The following is an 11,880-nucleotide window of genomic DNA, read 5'->3' as shown; positions in this document are numbered from 1 at the left end:
AGCAGATTGCCCTTGGCCGGCAACCATTCCTTTTTTCCAAGGTCAGACTTGAAGAACTGCCATTTATGCATTGAAGTTGGATCTTCTTTCTGGAGCAAAGTGATTTCAGTATATCCATGGCCAAAACTGCTGCTCCTCCAGCACAGTTGTCCCATCCGATCAGAGCCCAGGGACAGAACCAGACTCAGAGCACTGGATGGGTAAGGTGCTGCATGGAAAACACACTGCTTACAGACCGAGACACCAACTAGCCAGAAGTTCATACAGAATAAGTATTTTATTCATGATGTATTTTTTTTATTTACATTAAAGTTTTTTCTTGTATTTTGAACTCTGCTTGGATACCGAAATTAACAACTTTATGTGACTGCACACCTGCTCTAAAAGAAATGGAGATAATACAGTTCTTTTCCATAAAAGAAAAAGGAAAATTGCCTGACAAAATCAAAGTTGATTTTTCTCATTCCCAGTAATTATCTTCTCACTTTAGAATTAATATGAGTGGAAAATGTAGTTTACTATAATATAATAAATAGAAGACATTGGGTAATTAGTAGTGCTGGTATATTTCTAAAGTACTAAACAGACAAACAATAAACTGTGAATTTAATCACGAGTTCTCATACAGTTTCAAGACAGGAAAATTAGAGCTCTCAGCTACAGTCATTTGAGTAATCACATCTGATCTGCATTATTTATTAGTTATTACATGCCAAGTGATTCCGATTGTACATTGCCTGAAATCATTCAAAAGCAAGCATGCCTTTGTTTCTGTTTTGTCTTATAAAGAAAAATCAATGGCGTTGCGTAATGTGTATTCTATCCGAATTTCTTTCTTTATTTCACATAGAAAATACAAATCAGTGATACTCTCCATCAATGGGACAGGCATCTGGGATGAAATCCTCCAGAAATGTATTTTCAGAACTATCCCTGATCCCAAACAAAATACCTTCTTCTGGATATTTTCATCCCTTTCCCTGTGACTGTTGAACTTACCTTTAATTTTAGGATTTATTTCTGATATACTCCCCAAAATTCTGTAGGAACTTTTGCATATATAATAAAATGCCTGAAGCATATTTGGTAATATTTCTTTTGGTAATATGTTTATTCCATTTGACTTATTAACAAAAAATGATGAAGTTTCAAGAAGCAGTGCTATGCAGTTTTACTCAGTTTTGTTGATTCAAGTCTTAGTTTTGGGCAACTTCCTCCTTACAATACTTTAAAAAGGGAATTACTTAAAATACCTTTTTTCTCTTCTCCTTAACAACCAAAGAAATAGAGAAATAATTATTGGGTACCTTCATTTTCTGCCTGTAAAGCAGGTTTGGTGTTATATCTGTCACAGTAAAAACTAAATAAAGTATTCACATCAGTTGTGAACAATTTGTGCCAGCAAAAGTTAAAGCATCAAAGAAACCTCTTTAAAATGCTAACAAATTTACTTACAAACACCTATATTTATTATTTCATAAATAGGCGCAACAGGTTCCATAAAAAAGATTAAATACAGACACAGTATGAAGAAACAATAATACATAGCCATATGTAGAGGTTATAATTTAGCTGTCTCCAATCTGTTTCTGCATCTAATAAAATATCAGGTAAGCATTTGGCAGTTTTATACATAAAAGGACTTAAATGATGTTTACTAACCAGAACACATAAAGTGATTTTTTTTAAAAAAAAAGAAGCATTTTTTAGGCAGTACAAAATAAACTTGTTGCTCTTTATCAACATTAGTTTTTTTCCTATTTTTTTTTTATGTTTATTTCATGAGACAAAGCCAATATTTTTAATTAATATAATTTGGGACTATTTTACTTTTTTCCTCCAAATACCTTGAAAATATAGACTATTAGTCAGTTGTTTAAAAATGAAGTAAAAATATGAATGTTTGCCAATTTAACCCTTATTGTGAAATCAATAAACTGGAATGAGCCAGTTTCAATTACAATTAGCTACAAAAACATTCACATTTTATACTCTAGGAGAGTGTAACATAGATGCTATTTACAAACTTGCTATGACTGCTACATCAAGCCATTTAAAAAGTCTTTAGTAGTTTCATATAAACACCCATTATGAAAAACCAATGGAAAATCCAGGACTTTTATCCGAGACATCTACAGTTGCTAAGGCAGTTACTATCGCAGCACTTCACAGCAAAAACCAACATAAAATCTGAATGGTCCAAGTTTCCTTCAGGGAAGAAGAAAAGCAATGTCCGTTACAGGATCTCAGAGTAGGGGTGGAAAAGAGAAAGAAAGAGAAAAATGGGGGGGGGGGGGGGGGGAGAAAAAGAAAGAAGCAAGACTATTTTTTCCAGAGTGGGTGACCCACAAGCTCAAATAGTCCTAAGTGCTTAGCAACTTGTATTTCCTAATAAAATGCAGAACTGCCTTGACTGCATAAAGCAATCCATGATGAAAAGACTTCCCTGCATTCCTCAGTGGAAAGGAGAGGTGTTTCAGATTTTCAGGTAAGGTAGAGTGCTTTGTCCCTCTGCATGCCCCTGTTCAAACAGAAAAAGAACACCTGTGTTTGTTTTTTTTTTTTTTAAATTTGAAAAATTCTTAGTTATACATTTCAAAAAAAACCCCAACCCCACAACCCTACTGCATGTCATTAATCCCAAGCATACTACTGAAGTACAGCTGCATTGTCATGGTAATAATAAGAAAAATCCTAGTGCTGTAGTGACATGTAGCAACCTGAAAACCACATCTGGCTCTAAACTGCACAGGACTGGGATATTGGTCTGAGTGCTGGTTCAGGATCACCTGCACTAGTGGGCTGGTAGCACTGGCTGTCGAAAACCACATGGGTAGAGTTGAGGGTTTAGCACGGGTCTTGAAACGATACTCCATAAGCACCCTGTATGAAGTGGCCACTTTCCTTAGAGGGCAGGAGAGCTTAGTTACACGAATGTGGGTGTCAGCCCCTGATACCTCTTGCCTATTTTATTTACTCATTCAGACACAGCCAAAACATGGTGGGTCAGCAGGTTCAGTTGAACAAACACAAGGGAACACTAGAAGCTTCCAGCACATCTAGCTGCAGCAACCCTCTACTGGAGACCAGGGTCTACAAGAGACCTTCCACCCATGCACACTGTCTAGCATGCTTTTGCATTAAGTTCTTGTTGGGTTTCAGCTTCAACCAAAGCATACCAGTTCAGAGCAAAAAGGAGTGATTCACCAATATTTAATTTGGAATAGTCTGTAGAAGTCAGAAGAAAAGAGTAATTTAAAGCAGTAATTTAAATTTCTAGGCACTTTTGTAGCAACCAAGAGATTTTATCTGCCTCTGCCTTGGGAATTCATGACAAGTCAAGGGGATGTCAGGCTCGTGGGCATGTTCACAAGGCTCAACATCTATCATTTAAAACAGAAGAGATACCTTCTGTTCAGTCTTAAATATTTCCAGACAGTTCCTGGGACAGTAACATGGCTCCACAAAAACCATGCTGCAGAGGAGTTGAAGGTTAGAAGGGGTTACTAACCTTATGTTAAGGGCACAGAGTTCCTGCAGGTATGGTGTTTTTTTTCTGGATGGAGTCATGTGGTCTTCATGCCATTCCCTTCTACGTATTTTGTATCCCACGCATCAGCCCTGCCTCTCACTGATGTGGTTTTTCATGACCCAGACTAGTTATTTTCACTGGTAACAAGCTTTCCTCAGCAATGGAGTATTTGGAGAAAATAGTTCACATTGTTTGCCTCTCAAGGAGGAGGTAGTGATCTTAAAACTTGTTTACACCTTCTCCCTAAGATTTCAGTTCTGATTTTTTAGGGAATGAAAGTTCTCTAAGACTACAAAGTGAATGTGCTGTGATAAAGTGACAACAATGTCTAATAAATGTGTATATTGAAAACTTGTTCTCCTACAACAGTCTAACTGCTGAATAAATACAGTGTCATCACAGATGCACTTCTGAAACACTGTAGGGAAACAGGCAACAACCCTGTTCTCAAATTCTCTATCAGATACTTGTGTCATGAACGTTGCTCAACACAAGGTGGCATTCATTGGCTGCTTACCCATTACTGCAGTAGTCATTATTCCAGTCCACAGTCTGTGCCTGAGGATTTCTGCATCCTGAACGAACATACTCCATTGCTTGGGTAACAACTTGTGCAGCTGTTGATGTTGGATTGATGATATTCTGATAATCAGGCTGAAGAGTAAATCCCTAGAGGAGAAAGCAAGTACATTACAAAGAATGGAAACAAAGTAACAGGTTGGGTACATTAAAAAAGAAAAAAGAGGGGTGTGTACTGTGAAATGGTAGAATACTTTTTCCAAGTTTTAGCTTATAAAACCTAAAATAGGCAAAAAACTGCAGGTACTTTCTAAGTTTTAAAATCTTTCTTTGGTTTGAGAAATGAAATACTGCCAAACTATTGCTACTTTTCACACAGTCACAGGATGGAACTAAAAGACACAGAGCAGAAACAATTCAAAACCAAGAGAACAACTCAATCAGCACTGGGACAAAAAGGTCTGTTTGCTCCTTAGAGCTTCCATTTAGATTAAATGTAAGGATACACACTAGTCACTAATTCCCAGAATATGCAACAGAATCTTTTTGAAGGATGTAGGCAGCAGGTGGCTGACTGTTTTATTAGACTACACCTATTCACGTATTGTTCTCAAAAACCTTTTTCTTCATTCAGTCACAAAGGGACCATCTGCTGCTTCTTTTATTTGCACTTCTCTCTCAACTAAGCGGAAATTCAACCAAAGCTTTTTAACTGTTGTTGGACTAACATAGTGAAAGTAGCACAGAATAACTTGCTTTTTGAAATGAAGGAGATGAGCAAAAGAAAGTGGAAGTTACAAAGAGACATCTAACCTGCTCCCTGAAATATCTGTCATATGAAAAGTCATAATAATTTTTAGCTCTTTTGATATATTAGGATGTTTAAATACTGTGTTTCAAAGGCAGGAGAACAATTGAAATTTCAAGGCTAGAGTATCTGGTGCACCCTGTGTAAATGTACATCGTGTTCCTGTAAAGTTAGAAAAACTACACTGGGTATGGGCATGGGAACGCTGTTTGAAAGCAATCCATGTCTGCTGAAAAAAAACATGCCAAACTCCTTCCTGGGGCAAGGGCATACAATTCCCGTTGAAGTTAACTGGATGTGTACCTGCTAAATCAGAAACTGAACTTGAACCTACTTGGAAAACTCACTCCATCCAGCCAAAGACCACATACAAAATACACAGAATTAATGCTTTCAATTAGCTTTTAGTTCTAGTATAGTGTTAGTGCATTGTTTGTGATCACTTCTTGTACATAGCCCTCATTAGGACAGAAATTTTGAAGAGAGATGTTCTTTTCTGCAGGTTTAAGAAGCCAGCCATGATACCTTTTGTCAAGATAAATGAGTATTGTGAGTTTTCACCTAGCCCCCTACATCCACAGAAATTATCTTCCTTCAAATGTAACATGTCACTTCCTTCTTCACATCCCTCCTCTATGGCTATTCCCTGAGGTCAGGCAAGTGTTTTGCCCTGCCTCTCATGTGCACTGTCTCCTCACTCCACTAATCCTGACCATGGATTTTAATCTGGACCACAAACCATTGCAACCTTCTTCCTTAATCTTTTTCATATGGTGAACATCCTGAATAACATTTCAGGACCTTAAAGGCTCTTTGAAGCCTCACTTTGTCCCTGTTGACTCCAAGAAACAGTGGTGAGCAAGTTCACAGACGAATTCTGCATGTAGTTGCCATGTTACTTATATACTGCCCTGCCAATGAGATTAAATAAAACACACCCATGGTGGGTTTTACAGCCATGGTGACTGTAACACCCATGCTCTGTACAACTGTAACACCCATGCTCTGTACACTGCCTTTTCACCAGGCTATAAACCTACACAGCAAGCTGTATAGACAACCTCTATGCCTGCAACAGATCCAAGGGAAACAGTAATTGAGCAGATTTCCCAATGACTTTAACTGGAGTTTTGTGTAATTAGAAGGCAGAAAATTTGGGGTTTTATGCCATCATAATAATTTTTTATACAAAATGTTACCCATAAGACCTTCCTAATTTAGCTGTAAGAGGAAATCAACCACAGAAACGCATCCTAGCCTCAGGCACTTAGATTTACCTTTGGCAGCAAAGCTCCAGATCTGTCTTATCAGTTTTCATGAAAAAATCATAAATACAAGAAAAACACTATATAGGGACCTTAGCCAGCAGCAAAGCATGCACGTGAGCAGGCACAGAGACTCAAGTACTCATAAAATCATGGAGCCAGTTCCTGACCCAGCACAGAGTGCCCCTGTCCAAGCCATGGGCTGCCAGTTTTTCCAGGAGTATATTATGGGAGACAGTGTCAAAGGCTTTGCTGAAGTCCAGAGCCTTCCCCTCATCCACCAGGTGGGTCACCTGATCGTAAAAGTAGATCAGGTTGGTCAAACAGGATCTGCCCCTCCTAAACCCATGTTGGCTGGGTCTAATCCCTTGTCCATCCTGTAGCTGCTGTGTGATTGCACACAGGATGATCTGCTCCATAAAAAAAGCACTCATGCAAGAAGGAGACAGTTCCTCCAAATCAGAGGAAGAGACCATCAGCACTATATTCATTCCATTTCTTCTGGAATTTGGAAAAATAAATAGCTTAGATGTTGGAGAACAATCATACAGTTTAAATGCCAGGTTGGAACTGAGTTGGGATTTTTTCAGGTTTTCTATGTGACCACAGACACCCTGCTTTGGCTCTCTTCCAGCAAGGCATGTGTGTGCTTAGGTTGAATTGTTACTTCTCATGTAAAAGTTGGGACTGTAGATCCACATTTAATCAGCAAAATAAGGGGTAACAACACTTTTGTCTTGTAACTGGCTAGTCTAGGTCCCAACCTGCTGCCTGGGATTGTCCTGTTTCTTAGGACACACAAGTGATAAGTGGTTCAGGGGAAATTGAGCTGGGCTCCAGCTCTGGAAGCATCTCAGTTGTGCCTCTGGGAGGGGTTGAGGGCTGTCAGAATACCTGCAATGTGGGTGTTGGAAAGCATGCTTGTTAAAGCAAAGTAATGGAAGCAACCTGAACTCAGTATGAAGGACTGATAAAGTACAGTCTTGTTTAAGATGCAAGCAATAATTACTTGAGCTTTTTCACCAACAGAAAAAGCTCTGGAAGTATAGTTCTTTACAACAGAGGGAGACAGTACCAGGCTTGTGGTAAATATTTGTGTATTATTTATGTAAGCCCTTAACAAACAATGATGAAATAAAAAGTGTTCAGAAAATGAGTGCTTCGAGGTCTAATTAAACAATGCTGAATGTTTTTGCATTGTAATGCTCGAGAGAAAATCACCAACTGTTTTGCAACATGCCTAGAATTTTAAATTTCATTTTCTTGTTCCAGATTGAAATAAAAATAGGGAACTTGATAAAGATTAATTTGATGTCAGGAGGGACATTTGCTCTTTAATTAGATTTCTGTAGCCCTAGCAGTTTCGTTGTGCCACTATAGCAAGTCCTAAAAAGCCTGCAGCAGAACTAAAGAGTGATCCTCATCTCCACACTTTACTAGGAACTAATTTCATTTCCTGCCTGTCTGGAGAGGTATTTTCAACAGGCATCAATGTTTTTGTCTTCACAACTGATTTATTCATCAATCTCAATGTGATATTTTAAACCTTTAAATTACATCCAAATCCTAAAGCATCTGTTTATTACACAAGGAAATTGAAAATCTGTCTGTGTGATATCATACGAAGATTTTTCCTTAAGGTTATAAAGGAAGTTGACAGATATTAATGATTTTTTTTTTCTCTTGACCTCATTCGAAGACAAAGCTTAACAAAAAAGAAGAAGAAATCTGGACAAATACAGCCAGTCCCTGAGTTTGCTGTATATAAAATATATACCAGAAAAAATGAGGCTATTATTTTTGGCAGGCTATCCAATCATCTTGCTGTATACATTTATTTTCCAAAGGAAAAGAAATACCTAAAAGTAGACTGAAATGAGTTATTATTAAAAAAAAAATAAAATGTGACATACATTAATCTTCTGCTGCTTTGTTATGCATATGCACTTGCAGCCATGGTTACTAGACATGAAGAATCCAGTTTTGCTTGCTCTACCTGTGAACTGAAGTGGGACAGAGATTTTTTAATGGGACTCACCATCCCACACAGTGTTTGGGGTGAAGGATTTGGGGCAAGGAAGGCGATGCTTCCAGTGGGGCTACGTAAAAGGGTTCCTTAAGAAGACTGGGCGTATTTGGGGGGGAGTGAATCCTTGGTCTCATCACTCTTCACACCAAAGAGCACAGTACAACAGGCTGGACAGCAGGGTATACTCAGAAAGAAACACAAATGTCTGTGTGAGTAGAGAAAGGAAAGAATGACCTTGCAAGTGAAAACAGGCTGCAGCTTCAGACGTCACTTTAGCCTGAACTTTGGAGAAACTGTGTTGATTTGAATGACAAGGATTAAGAATCAGATCATCTAATGACAACTAAGTAAAAATTAAACATCATGTCAAACCTAAAAATTAAACATCATGTCAGATGGGAGAGAAGCAACTCAAGAAGAAGTTAAAAAATTATACAGTGATAAGATGATCACATAAGCATTTAATGAAAGAAAAATCACACTCTTCTAATCTCCTGGTGTATCAAAACGGATGAAAGAAAAAATGCTGCACAATGGATTCTGACTTTGAAAAGCAAAACTTTAACACAGCCCCTGTTAATAATATTTAAGAAAAATATAGTAGATTTCAGAATTAGAAATTAAAAATAATAAAAATCAGGATCTAAGTTAAACCTAAGTATGAAAATAGAAATTTAAGTAAGAAAATAGAACTAAATGATAAATTTTTTACAGTTTAAAGTATTATCACTGGAAAGAAGCACCCCAAAGGTCTACAGTAGTGGCCATTATTTAATTTATTCATTAACTGTTTTTGAACAGATGGTAAAAGAGACAAAATAGTCTGGTTCACAGAAGTCGCAATTTAGATAACTGAAAATAGAAAAGATGGATTAAAGGAAATTAAAAAATATTTACTAATGCTAGGCAGATGACCAAAATGCTAATACCAAAATTTTACATTGCCTTGTGCATTTCAGAACAATTTGGATGCGTTTCATCAGCTGCATACTCCACAGAGTTATTTGATTCTAAAAATATCAGAAATTTTTCAGTCACTGAGAAGTTTTTGGCTACCAACACTTCTGATCTTCTTGATGTTCTGTAGTTTTTGTGGACTCCCAAAGGAGATTGCCCTTCTCCAGCCAGCAGTCTCCCTTGATCTGGCAGCTGCGTACATGCAGGCAAGGAGTGCTGGATGTGGAGAAGGACATGCTGTTCCCTGTGGAGCTGATGAAGATCAGCTCATTGTCCTGGAAGCAGTGGGAGCAGAACTCTCTCCCCAGGTCAGCACTTCTTATCAGTCCCTCCTCAAAGTTGCATGCAGAAGAGTTTGTGGATTTCATGCACAGTGGTTTTTGGAGAACTGTATTTCTGGCTGCCAGTACTGAAATCTGGATCTTTATGTGAGTTTTCTTGGATCTGGCAGTCCTTCAGACTAACTACAAGACAATCTTTGATATGAAGCACTCCTCCTTTTTCTGGAGAAAACGAGTGACCAAATGTCGCAGAGCCACAGATAAATCAGGGCATCTGTAGAGTGCAGAGATTCACAGAGTCTGCTACCACAGAATGCTACACTAGTAAGCCGTGCACTATCTCAAAGTTGAATTTAGGGGAAAAGAAGAGGGGAAAAAAGAGAACCCACCACTGGTAGGAGCAGTGATTACTGCTTCTAACATGCCTACAGCACAGTCTGCAATGATGGTGCCCAGCCAGGTGAGGGAAGAAGAGAAAAGAAGTCGAATTAAAGGCAGCTATTCCTTCTGCTTTACCAGAATACATATTCTTCCATTCCTCTTGGCTGTCTTTTTATGTAGAATAGTGGTCTACACAGTGTTGTTTGGGACTGAACCTCATACTCAGAGTTCCCCTTCCCTCCTCACCATGGGCCAGACATACAGCGTGGTGCCTCTTGTTTCTCCTCATTGCTGCCGATTCTGTGCTGCTGCCATTGTTGGGAGAGCTCACTTTTTTTCACCACTACATCTTTTCCTCTTTAACATGCTTTGTGATCAGCAGAGTGTTTGCTCAATTTCAAGCAGAGGGGAGAGCAGAGTCCTTTAACTGAGTTCAGAAAGAGCCTTTACTTTTCGGTTATAGTCTCTTGAGTTTTTGCTATTTGGGTTCTGGCGGCCAACCTGTCTTTTGTGTTCTAACACAGTATGAAGTCCTGGAGATAGTGTTTTCTATCATTTTTTGAGTGGACTGGAAAAAGTTATACCTAAGAAACTGAAGAGGATACCACTGTTCTGTTCTGTTCTGTCACGGTAAATATGGTGGTTTAGTACACCTGTTATCCTAAAACATAATATAAATTTCACTTTGTCTTTGCCAACATCAAAGGAAACAAATTCTGTATTTAAAAATAATTCACAAACTCTATAAACTGTTGCATGCAAAAAAAAAAAAAGGGAAAAAAATTATGGATATTCAAAGTGATGGATATTCAAAAAATTATGGATATTCAAAGTGAAATGACAGATTTTCCAGAGAACAAAAGTTTGCATTACTTTGATACAAAAGCAGGAGCGAAAGAAAAATAAATTGTCTTGTAGGTATTCCACAGTGCTTAAAGAGACTGGTGGATTGGCAATGTAGCATTTCAAGCACCTGTCACCTTGAGTGAAACTTAGAAATATCTCACCATGATATCTTCATTACAGGCACCAGCCTTTCTGACTAAGTTGGCATAATATGAGTTGGCAAAAAGTATTCAACCCAAAATTTTGTGAGTTTAACAACAGAGAAGAGGAACAGAGAGGTACAGCACTTTTTACTTAACTGTAATTGCCCTTAGTAAAACAAAAGACTCATCATGATACAGGTCTACATACTGACTTCTAGAGACCTGTTTTCTACAACCTAGTGTATGATCTCTCTTAAGCTAGAAGCAAGTCAGCTGCACTCCATGCATTTCAAAGATGGCTGAAAGTACTCTCAAGCCACTGATGCACACACGATATGCTACAAGCATGCAACTCAGTATAATAAAACATTAGAAGATTCATATTATATTACCTTTTTTTTTTTGTAGTATGTAATGGTTTAGAGTAACGCCTAAGTGTTTGGGTTCATACAATAATGATGTCCTTTGTATAAATATGTAAGTATCTAACACCTGCATTACATCTTTTTCTAGCCCCTACTGTACTATAAATTCAATAAACAGAGCCCGATTTTCAAATCTATGCAGTAAATAATGTTTGGCAATGATTCTGGAAAAGACATAAGGGGTCTGATCTTTAGTTCTGCACTGGACAAGTAATGTACAAGTGACACTGAACTTGGCAAACAATCTGGACTTAGAAGGCATACTTTGCAACATAACCTTGCTGAAATATAGCTATAGGATCTCAACAAGTTGCAGTTACAGATGTAATTTTTCCTGTTTGGTAAATGAAAAAGGTTATTGCTTTGTCTATACTTGCTCTGAACCTTCTCGTTCAACCAGTATTCCATCTGGCTTGGGATCTTCAGACAGGCCTCCCTGGCTCCCCTGTCTAGGACTTTCTGTAGCTAATTACAGCTGCCCAGGCTTGGGGTCAACTCCTGAGCTTCTCTGAGACTTGAGCATGGGCTCTCCCAGGAAACTCACAAAAACCTTCAAGAACACACAACTCTACAAACATGGGGTCATAAGTCTGTTTACTCTGATTGTGAAAAATAAACTGGACTAGGAAAGTGTTCACACCTTCTGAACACTTAAGTTTATCAGTCCAGATTGCTTTCAACTCTTTTTTTTTTT

General features: G+C 38.1%; 1 protein-coding gene across 3 annotated transcripts in view; it reads right to left on the bottom strand.

Annotated features, from left to right (window-relative positions):
* Positions 1-258: 258 nt before the first annotated feature.
* The window catches only part of TOX (thymocyte selection associated high mobility group box), a 221,569-nt gene continuing 209,947 nt past the window's right edge, over positions 259-11,880 (bottom strand). For all 3 annotated transcript variants that reach the window (XM_027892734.1, XM_027892733.1, XM_027892735.1), the window contains 2 exons: positions 4,050-4,201; positions 259-2,521 (listed from right to left, as the gene is read on the bottom strand). In XM_027892734.1, the coding sequence (XP_027748535.1) occupies positions 2,485-2,521; positions 4,050-4,201 (189 nt within the window). In that variant the 3' untranslated portion in view covers positions 259-2,484. The remainder of the gene's footprint in view (positions 2,522-4,049; positions 4,202-11,880) is intronic.

Source organism: Empidonax traillii, unplaced genomic scaffold (assembly GCF_003031625.1).
Source record: "Empidonax traillii isolate 1590-97213 ecotype Southwest subspecies unplaced genomic scaffold, ASM303162v1 scaffold365:size559728, whole genome shotgun sequence".
NCBI classification, from domain to species: Eukaryota; Metazoa; Chordata; class Aves; order Passeriformes; family Tyrannidae; genus Empidonax; species Empidonax traillii.
This window is presented reverse-complemented; position numbering and strand designations above follow the sequence as displayed.